General features: G+C 54.9%; 1 protein-coding gene across 1 annotated transcript; it reads left to right on the plus strand.

Annotated features, from left to right (window-relative positions):
• Nucleotides 1-1,626: 1,626 nt before the first annotated feature.
• On the plus strand, nucleotides 1,627-8,123 carry PHACADRAFT_263766 (uncharacterized protein). The gene is given in 7 exon segments (XM_007400669.1): nucleotides 1,627-3,662; nucleotides 3,682-3,774; nucleotides 3,864-5,769; nucleotides 5,825-6,054; nucleotides 6,109-6,494; nucleotides 6,554-6,949; nucleotides 7,003-8,123. The coding sequence occupies 7 exon segments, from the start codon at nucleotides 3,628-3,630 to the stop codon at nucleotides 7,803-7,805; spliced, it is 3,849 nt and encodes a 1,282-aa protein (XP_007400731.1). The 5' UTR covers nucleotides 1,627-3,627; the 3' UTR covers nucleotides 7,806-8,123.
• The last annotated feature ends 2,799 nt before the right edge of the window (nucleotides 8,124-10,922 follow it).

Genomic DNA, 10,922 nt, shown 5'->3' on the forward strand with positions numbered 1-10,922 from the left:
TACCACAAAATTCTTCCGCAAAGCCATGAGAAATTTTCAGATTGCATAGGTCCGACTTTCGACACTAGTCTCAGCAGCACGCGGCGTTCTCTGAGCTCAAGTTTGAAAGTAGCGCCGAGTGTGCAACCCGGCGTCTACGATCTGTCCTCTTCCCACCTCCACGTCTTGCTTCGCCGATTCTGCATTTGAACTGATTGTATGCGCTCTAGCCTGGTCTATCAGACATTGTCAAGCCCCCACAGACCCTTAAACACCGATGCTATTGCACAGGTTTCTGGCACAGCAGTGTCGGGATGCTTGCTCAGTCTTAGACAACAGAACAGGCCTAGGTCTCCCCAACGACGGCGTGTGGCGAAGTCCAGTAAGTGGTTGCATAGCTTGTTAATAATTCCACAGCCTTCAGGAACTGAGCTTCGGAGCTTCGCAACTTGCAGAGCTCTCGACGGCGCGGACTTGAATTGTCCGCACGGTCCCAGCGCACGGGCTGTACAGTAACTATGCCTTTGACCGGAGTGGGGTTTGTCCGGAAGTTGACCGATGTTCAGGTACGCCGTCCGAGTCATTCTATGTATGACGCGTTTCGTGGGCATCCGAGACATGCCGCCCCCCGGGCCTGGCAAACGATTGAATGGCAAGCGCGGCGTTCCAACCGTCCAACGGTGAGTATTCGCCGGCGGGCATGCTACACAGCCCACCCCGCGGCGTCGGGCAACGGCACGCGCGCGTCACGTTTCACGTGACAGACTGCTCGCGCGCCCTTCGACGTGAGAGATGTGGGCAAGGTTCGTGATATCACTCTCGTAGTGGCCTCTGTCTCGCTGCTTAGTACTTACCGGGCTTTGTCGCGATGTCGGCGTCGTTTCACCCACAATGTTGCGTCGTTTCAACGATCATGGGGAAAATGCACCGCCCCGGTTGAAGGCAAAGTACAAGAGGGGTGCGCATGTCCTTTGCTCGTCATGTATCTGATAAACAGCGATAGCATAGCACATTTCGTCATAGCCCGTCGCGAGGTAACAATTCAAGTCCCGATTGATTTTGAAATCCGAACGCGGACGTACGCGCCGTGGATGCGCAATGTGGCGCACCGAGGCGAGCATCGTACGGCGGAGATGATCAAATGAGCAAGGCGCGCGAGACACCGATGACCGCAGCTGACCCGTCCGTGCTTCTGGAGGTTCTGCGATTCTGATGTGGATGGAGGGCGACGACGGACGGGAAGAAAGTTCTCGATGTGGTGGATTTTCCCAGGCGGAGAGAGCAGAGGTTTTGGGTCTGCGGATCGTGCCGTCGGATCGCGGCTTGTCGGAGTCGAGGGCTGCGGTAGCTCAGATTGTCTCTTGTCATCGGCGACTCGCGAGGCGAGCCTCCCCTCGGTTTTAGGCTTGAGAGTGTATATTTTGCTGCCCCTGTTCTGGCCCACCAAAATTGGTCAGCACTCAGGCAGCCTTAGCTAAATCAACTCGTACCGCCATCCTTGCCTCCTCGAACTCGTCGTGTCCTCCTCGTCGCGCGGGTATAACTCCCAGGAAGCCATCTGCTTTCCATCAGCAGACGCCGCAATTGAGCCGAAGCGCTTCTCGGCTTTGGCAGCGTGCTCGCTAACAAGAGCCTCGCATCCTCTTTCTCTCTCCTCTCCTAGCCTGCGCTCCCACTCCTTTCGTCTTGTCCTTAACGAGGTCACTCTCCCCCGCGAACGACCTCGACGACACTCATTGGCTTGCAAGTGTGCATGACCGTTCTGGTGGTACGCAGTTTCCTGATCACTAGGACGCATTCCGAACGGCTTATCCAACTTTCTTCGGATCGCTTCGCGCCTTGTCGTAATCTCTCCACCGTCCCGCACATTGCATGACCATTCTCTACTGCTCTTCGACTCTTCTGGTTAGTTCTCCTTCAGAACCGTCGGAGTTGTCTCGGTCGGCACCGTATGTCATAGCGTTCCCTGTGCTCAGGTGAGTGTCCGGCTCGCTACTCCTTGCTCTGCATCTCCATTGACCGTGCATCGTGTTCGCGAACTCTCTCTGTCTCCTCGTGTTCTTCAACCCCGCATGATCGACAGTCTTAGCATTACCGGGCCCAAAACGCATCGTTCCCCCCGACACGTTCGCTCATGGCCACAGCAATCCTGCCTTCTCAGAAACCTAGCGCGCACATCTCCGGTCCCTTTCATATGGCGCCTTCATCCAACATAGACGCGCCGTCTTCTCGTCGAGCAGCTGTCGCGTCTCCATCTCGGCACCAGCCATCAAATTCCCAGCCGTCCTCCCCCACGCCATCCGAAAACCGTCAACGAACATTCAGTCGCCTGCGCACGTCGCTTGAGAATACCCTTCGCACAGGGAGTAGGCTGCGAAGCAAAGCATCCGTGGATGAAGTAGGCACGATCTCGGCGGGCAAGGGCAAGGAGAGGGCCGCTCCAGGGTCAGAGGACGTGGTGGTAACGAAGGAGAGATCGAAAGCAAGCATGTTATCTAAGGTTTCTTTCCGCCGCCCTGGTGGTAAAGAACCCACTGCCCAATTAGCTGCCTTGCCCGCTGCATCCGGCTCCAGGGTAGAAGTGAACAAAGTGGAGAGAGATAGGGACAAGGGCAAAGTTCGTGAGGCAGGCCATACACCCTTCGAGGCGCCATCGCTCCGGCAGGCAAGCATGTCTTCACCCGCCGTCCATCTCGCCTCGGAGGCCTTCCCGTCGCCGTACTCTCAGCCGTTCGCGCTGCCCGCCGCGTCGTCCTCCAATGTCTCAGCTTTGATCTCTCCACCCCGGGAACGACTAAGGAAAGCGAATGACAAAGGCACCATCAACGCAAAGGGGATCAGCACCCCACTTCCCCTAGCTGCGAAGCGAGATTCTCGGTCCAACGGCACGTCCTCACCTTCGGTGGAACCCAAAGCTCCCAAGCACAGACCACCACCTGTGTCGACCGTACTAGCCAACGCCGGAACACCGAGAGGGCGTGCTTCACTTGATTCTCAGCGGGACACGTCGACTTCAAGTCGAACGCGGGCGGGTCCACGCTCGGCAGACTTGATACCACCATTGCCAACACCGAAAGCTGGACACGTTGCGGCGACACTTACGAAGCGAGCCGCAGCAAGCACGAGCCATCTGCCCTTGGGAGATAACGCTCCCGGCTCATCAACAGCCCCGGGTCCCTTGAATCCACGGCAACATCGATCACCTTCTCGCACTCCGACACATCGAGCTCAACAGCCGTCCGCCTCGGTATCAAGCTCGCATCTCCCCCTATCTTCGTCCACACCTACAGCAGTGCGCAGACCATCTGGCGAAGTCCTACGGCGATCCGTAGAAGTCCCCAGAAGGAGCGTTTCACCGGCTACATCTCGCGCAGCTTCTCCTTCCACATCCATACGACCCAGTGCGCCATCGCCTTCACAACGCAACTACTCACCTGTCTTTGGACAGTTTCGCGGCGTCAACGCTTCCACGACGTCTTTGGCAACGGCAGCCACAGCTGAACACCGCGAGCTCGTGCGGAATGCGTCTAGTTTGCTTGTCAAGGAAATGCTGAAGCCGCCATCGCAAGTACGAGATTTTGGATTGGATTCGAAGGAGTACGAAGAGGTAGAGGTTCGGTTGCGGTCGTTAGCAAGGTTGGAGAGGATATGGGGAAAGAGCGGGATGGGGTCTGTGAATACCAGTCAGCCGAGTCCAGCGAGCCCTGGCGGGTTAACAGGGTTGGGTGCGGGTGGTGAGGAGCGGGAGCGAAGGCATTTCGGCGAGGCCTTGCGGGACGGTTATGTACTCTGCCAGTGCGTCCTTTCTCTCTATTCTTGTACCCTCGGCGTCCGCAGCACAGCACGGGTCGCCGACTCAACGTGTCTCTGCCCTTTTCCTGCAGGCTCGCAAACAAGCTGCATCCCGGTCTCATTTCCCGAGTCGACAAGCGCGAAGATGGGTTTGTGCGGACGTCCAACGTCACCAAGTTTCTCGCCGCCTGCTCGTCCCTGGGCGTTCCCCCCGAGGAGTTGTTTCACCGAGATGATCTCATCGAGAGTACGCCAGACTCTATGGCCCGCGTTGCGAAGAGCATCATGGCGCTGCTACGAGTTACGGAGTTCCCATCAATCGACAAGTCGAAGTTTATCCAGGGTCAGGGCTCGCCAGTGCATCGATCGCCGAACAATCCGTACGGTCACGGTACCCTCAACAGGGCAGCTGCGTCGACGCCAAATCTTGGCACGGCACAGCGTTCCGTTTCTCCACCCACGCTTGGCACACCGAGGCAGAGGAAGCGAATTAGCCCGCCTCACCCCACTCTACCGACGGTGCGGTCCGATAGCCCTAACGAGTCGGACTCAGAGGGCAGTAAGACCGCGGGACATCTGGAGAGCTCCAAAGGTCCAAGCGACAGCGAGGCAGATGATGTCTATCAAGCACCTCGACTTCCGTCTCGGACCCCCTTGCGCCCCAAGGCAGCAGTGGCGGCGGACAGGACCTCTGTGGCCGACTCCACACGGGCATCGGTCGGCGACTCCATTCGTGCTTCGCTGGCAGACTCGCTGGTGCCTTCTTCAGCAATGCGCCAGTCGACTTCGTCCAGCCAGATGACGGACACCACGGGCACCTCGAGCCTTCTGGACCTGCGGAGCAGGCGCAACAGCGAGTCGCAGAACAGCAGGTTCGGGACGCTCAGGACAATGACCACCGAGGCCACATCGTATATTCCGTCGGAGAACACTTCGCTCAGCCAGACTGATGCCAAGTTCCTCGCAGAGGAGATGTCCAGGTGGCGAAGTGCAGAGTTACAGAGGCCTCCGCGCGAGCGAAGGCCGAGTGAGACTGCCGTTGCAGACCTGACGAGGGTGATCGAGGAGGTAGAGGATAGCAGTACGAGCGCCAAAGCAGCGAGTCGGACACGAAGTTCAAATGGCAACGGCTCGGCGGAACCAGCACCGCAGAGACCCAAGCTGTCAGCGATTAGGATGGGGAAGGGCAAGTGGCCGGACGATTTCTTGGATGCTTTTCCTGCTCAGAGGGAGCCTAGCACCGCCTTCTTGGACGAAGAGGACCTGCGCCCGCCATCTCCACTATCGCAATCCCCTCGACCACTGTCACCGCCGGCGTCGCCGCTGTCCATCTCGCCGCCGCGAAAGCTTGTCCTCGGTGGTGCATCGCGATCTAATGGGAGTGTCGAGTCCTTACCACAGTTCTCACGCCGGCCAAGTCACAGGTCGAGGCACAGCGTCGACACGCCGGGCTTGTTGTCCAAGTCCGACGTCCTGCATCGCGGAGATTCGAGTCCGGATGGTAGCGGCGTCTCTGGCAGCCCGAGGATCATGCTCAGGCGGAGCAGCACGAGGGCCGGCCCTATGAATCGTAACGGCATCTACATCCCGCGCAACGACTCGGAGGACCCGCCTCCTCCTAGCGACGACACAATCTCTGTACCATTCCCATCGAGGAGGGCATCGGGCGAGGCGTCGCCGATCCCGTCGCAGGCCGTGCACTTCTCGCCAGACCTGGTCGCGAAGACGTCGTCGGGTGCATTGGCAGAGGAGCGTCCGCGCATGCCCAGAGGCCGCTTCCAGAGCGAGATCGACGGCTCCAGCTCGCGGCGGCGACCCCGCCCACAGTCGTTTGACGATTCTGGCGCGAGGCCTCGTCGATCGCGGTTCGAGAGCATGGTCAACTTGGGCGCCGCCAGTGGCACTGCGAGTGCGAGCGATCTCATGCCCCGGAACGAAGGCAGCGCTGTCCGCCAGACGTTGATTGTCAAGGAGGACGGCAAGCTTTCGACACAATTTGTAAGTGCTGCGGTAACCGTCGGCGTGACTGCTGACCGACTGTTGACGCTCCTAGCAACTTGGCAACTGCATCGGCAGAGGACAGTTCGGAGCGGTATACAGAGCGCTGAATCTGAACACGGGTCAGATGGTTGCTGTTAAGCGCATCGGCTTGGATGGTTTGAAGGAAGAGGAGATCTCGCAGCTCATGAAGGAGGTCGATCTCGTTAAGAGTCTTTCACATCCGAGCATCGTCAAGTACGAGGGCATGGCTAGGGATGAAAACACACTGAGTATTGTGCTCGAGTACGTTCCATTTTGCCACGCCGTTTTGTGAGATGTGCTGACGTGTGTCGGCAGGTACGCCGAGAACGGCTCGCTCGGCCAGACCCTCAAGGCGTTCGGCAAGCTGAATGAGCGTCTCGTGGCGGGTTACGTCGTCAAGATCCTGGAAGGTCTGCACTACCTGCACCAGAGCGATGTCGTGCACTGTGACCTGAAGGCTGCTAACATCTTGACGACGAAGAACGGGAACGTGAAGCTCTCGGACTTTGGTGTCTCTCTCAACTTACGCGCGATGGAGAGGGAGATGAAGGATGTCGCCGGCACGCCGAACTGGATGGCTCCCGAGGTAATCGAGCTCAAGGGCGCTTCCACCAAGTCGGACATCTGGTCGCTTGGTTGCACAGTCATCGAGCTACTGACGGGCCGTCCTCCGTACGGCGAGATTGCCAACACTATGTCCGGTGCGTATCATTCACTGTTCAGGCATCATTACATTCTTACTGAGCTATGCATGCTATAGTCATGTTCCGTATCGTCGAAGATGATATGCCTCCGCTCCCTGATAGCAGCTCGGGTCTCCTCAAGGACTTTCTGCGCCAGTGCTTTCACAAGGACCCCGGCATGCGCCCTAACGCAGAGGATCTGTGCGAGCACGAGTGGCTCAGGCAGAACTGGGCTGCGCACAACAAGGAAATCCGCCCGCAGGACAGCATTCCCTTCCTGCGCCGCGTCAGCGCGGATCTGCAGAAGTCCGAGGTCATCAAATACCTCGCCAAGGTTGAGATGCCTGAGCTTGACCGCGTCACCCCTCGTTCTACGCCTGAGATTGCGCCGCAGGCGCCTATATCTCGCCGGCTATCTCACGATACTCTCACCCCCCGTGACCATACGTTTGTGAAGACGACCTTTGCGAAGCGTAAGTTCTCGGGCCTAGTTTTTTTGATACGATTACTGACATGATTCATGTAGCGGTGATCTGTCGCGTCTGCCATTCAAGTGTAAAGAAGAATGCCGTACTGTGTGAATCGTGCAGCCTCATCTGCCACACTCGCTGTTCCCATAATGCTCCTCCCACCTGTGACCTTCGTGCCCAGCTACTTCTCTACGCCCAATATGCGGAGAATGGGACTCCCAACAGTGCATTCAGCAATCCTCTCGAGTTCCTTGCTGCCCATAGCGCGCTCCATACCCCGCCAACGCCCATGTCCGATGCCGGAATGTCCTCCAGGACCAGTGTCGATGCCTCCGTTACTTCTTATACTACGCCTCCACATTCGCCTCCGCCTCCTCACCATCCTCCTACGGCCTTCAAAGTTCTTAAGGCTTTCAAACGCTCCCGATCTTCCCTTAACAACCATAACGACACTGACCAGACCAGCACGTCCAGCCCGTCCAGGAACTTATCTCGGAAGACCTCAATCTTGAGACGCAACCCGCCTCCTCCAGTCCAGGAGCGCCCCTCTTCTATCGCCAGCAGCAGCACATCCCCGCCAAGCTCGAGTCTGCGCAGCGCCGTGACGGCCGAGAGCTTCCAAAGCCGACCCGAGACCGTGCGTCGGTCCGCGATCTCCATCGTGGAGACTGATGTCTCTGTCGGAGAGCGCACCGACCACCGGCTTTCTAGAATGACCTCGTTCTCGGGTGTATCCATGGTTGACACCGAGGATGCACGGTCCTTTGCCGCAACAGGTGAAACGTTCTCGGGCACCATGCGGGACAGCGGGAAGAGACGCGAAGCGAAGGGCGACAAGAGCGGGTGTCTCGTGCAGTGAATGCTCCTCACTCCCTTCCTCTCCTGTGATATCTATATTTTTGCCCCCTCTTTGTGTCATAAACGCTTTGTCTTCTTGCTATGCTCTGGATATTCTTTCGCATCATACTCGTGTATCATATACCATTCACGCACATGCAGCTCCTTCCATTGCAATTTCTCATCATCACTCAGAGACCCTTTGTTCGCGTACATATCGCTTCAGGTCGCCCTTATGTTCACGGCCTCTGTAATTGATTCCTGCAGTAATCGCATGTCTCCGTCACTCAATAATTTCTCTGGTCCTCGTAATTTTTCTGCTCTTCAGTTTCATGTCTGGCTCTGCAAATAGAATGCTTCATGTCGCTAGACTAGTAAGTCACTAGACGAAGTGGATGAAGCGTCGGAGCACAGGAACAGCTCCAATCTAATGCACTACTAAGTAACATGGCTTGATACTATGCTGTTGATAAGAGTATGGGTGGTGGTAAACAGGCAGAGAGAAATAGCTAGTCCATCTCAAAGCCAAAGGTACCTGCTACAGACTCAGACGAAGCAGGTAGAAGATAAGGTGCGGTCTTGCAGCTGTCAATGGAATCAATCTGGGAACTGAAAAGACTCAACAATGCTATCAGTGGTAATACAAAGCAATACACACCCAGACAGCTCCGTTGTAGCCCCCACAACTTCTTTGCTGTCTTCTTCCTTGCATGTGACACTGGCGGTAGGTCCAGTGGTTTCTCTAATGTTGGGATGCTGCACAACACTGCGCAAAACGGCAAGTTATGCCGAAGCGTAACTTCGGCGTAGTCTGAGATAACTCCCAAATTCTGCGCCTGTTACGATTAGATTACGCTGGCAGCGAAATCTCGTCGTAATGCCTGGGCTACGCTCAGATTCCACCCAGACTACACTGGCGAGCGTTCATGCAGAGCAGAGCTCCCCTATTCTCCTTAAATATATTTCTGATAAGTTATCCATTCGTCAGTAATCATTTGTGCCCGACATAAATACCGATAGTGCTCTCTGCGTGCGCTTAACCACTTAATCACACTCCCTCATTACCCTTCCTTTCTTGCTAAGTGCCTCACTGTTTTCTGCATCACCGTGTATTGTCCGTACTGTTGCTATCCCAAACACACGCTGGTACATAATTTGTTGTTACCTGACATGTCTTGCTAACTGATATCCACAGCCTGACACGTTGTTCGACAAGGTGGTCAGTGCTGCCGTGCATATTGTAAGTAGTTTTAGTCTGTAAACGGTAGCATGTGCTGATGTGCCCCCACAACAGGCTTGCGTGAAGTCTATCGCCACAAGTATCTCTTCCATGGTATATTCTGGTGCACACACTGCCGAGTCCCTTATATCTTGTTATTGTTCTCATGACACCTCAGGATGAATGCAATGAGTGGGCAACACCTGTGTCAGCACAAGGTGAGTGTCATCCTTGGACTTCAAAGCGCATGACATCACTGATGCACTTGCCAGATGCTGGTGGTTGCAGCAGTGGTCACTTTGTTGCCCAGTGTAGGTGCATATCTCCCTGGCTATCCTCGTGCTCTCTTTCATTTACTGCCATAGCCTCAGGTGCATCTGCAGATGTGCGTGCCCATGTTCAAGAATATTTAATGCAAGAATCAAGTGAGGCAGCAACGCGGCGTCAAGTAGATACCCACACCTCCCACGCATGCACCCATCAACTTGTCATGTTGCACGCAGCCTATCTTGTACTTTTAGATATTCAATAGACATGATTTAGACCTGATTCTGTTGGTGTGATAACGAGATAAATGGCCAGTGTCACAGTGAGCAAGGAGAGGCAGCATTTAATAAAATTACCAAATCTCAACATACTGGATTATGTAATGACACATGAGTGGATAACCTCTCACGTTGACAGAAATTACGCTCAGGTGTAATCTGAGTGAAATCCCATCAAAATCTGACTGTAATCCTTTCATAATTGTGCAATTACCATGAGATTCACCTATGTCACAATTTGGGTGTGATCTGAGAAGAACCTGGATGTAATCCACATGTTACGCTCAGGTTATGCCACTGCGTAACTTCCCGTTTCATGCAGTGCAAACCACTCATTTCAGAGTTCCATCATTTTGACTGTCTTGGAATGGTAGGCAAGAGTCTGCCAATGAATGTCTGAAGAGTCATTAACCTCTTCAGCTGAGTGCCCAAATGTATATATGTTAACCAGGTGGGACAAAATAAAATATTGTTGACTTACACAGATAGTGATGTGCGGGCCGGGCCTCAAAGCCCGCGAGCCTGCCAAACCTGGCTCAAAAAGCCTGACCCGAGCCAAGCCTGGCAGTGGGCTCAAGGCCGCGCTCGGAGCGTAGTCAAGCCCAAGCCCAGCCCAAAAGCCCAGGCTTGGGTGCACCAAATGTGTTGCTGTTCCCTGGGCTCAAAACATGGTAAGAATGGCTTTATATACACATACAAGACAAAATGTTGACTTACCAGACTGGGCAGTCCCTGCTAGTGTGACTAGGCGCAATTGTGCACCATCGCCTGGCATTCACCGTAGGTGCCCCTTCGTGAACCTTGTCATAACATGGCTTATAGCACGATTGCATGCTCTCTGAAGGCTGCAGTACAGTGGGTGCATGCAATAGCAGCCTATTACATACAAATATGCTCACTTTTGTAGCATATAAATACTTGTCCTAAGTTTGGCAAGCCCGGGCTTAAGCCTACGGCTTGGGCCAGGCTCAGGCTTGGCTCAGACTCAGGACTCAGCTTGGCATCGCCACAAGCCCAACTGTGGGCTTTGAGCCCAAGCCAGGCCTGCACATCACTATACACAGATGAGGAAATTTTCTATGGAAAGCCTTATCAATAATGCTTGCAGTTAGCTGGCCAAATGTCCAGGGAGACTTTGCTTTTTCTAAATTTGTTTCATTTTGTGCATTCCTTTTCATTTGTGGCAAACCTTCACTGGATGGCTTGCTGGCAGACTTTCGGTGTTTTTTCCACTTGACATGCTTGAGACCACACTCAGAGCCACAGCCAGAATAGACATAATCATCCAGCGTAAGACATTCAGCATGCGACAGGATAACTGGCTGATGATAGCCAGGGCAAACTGCGCATATATAAGTTCAGCAGAAGTGCTGTT

This window comes from Phanerochaete carnosa (assembly GCF_000300595.1).
Source record: "Phanerochaete carnosa HHB-10118-sp unplaced genomic scaffold PHACAscaffold_11, whole genome shotgun sequence".
Lineage (NCBI taxonomy): Eukaryota > Fungi > Basidiomycota > Agaricomycetes > Polyporales > Phanerochaetaceae > Phanerochaete > Phanerochaete carnosa.

Excerpts from the sequence above, each read along its gene's own strand:
- PHACADRAFT_263766 (XM_007400669.1), top strand. The coding sequence starts at position 3,628 with ATGGGGAAAGAGCGGGATGGGGTCTGTGAATACCA. Across the intron at positions 3,775-3,863 it reads GACGGTTATGTACTCTGCCA|GCTCGCAAACAAGCTGCATC; the intron begins GTGCGTCCTTTC and ends CTTTTCCTGCAG. Across the intron at positions 5,770-5,824 it reads GCAAGCTTTCGACACAATTT|CAACTTGGCAACTGCATCGG; the intron begins GTAAGTGCTGCG and ends TGACGCTCCTAG.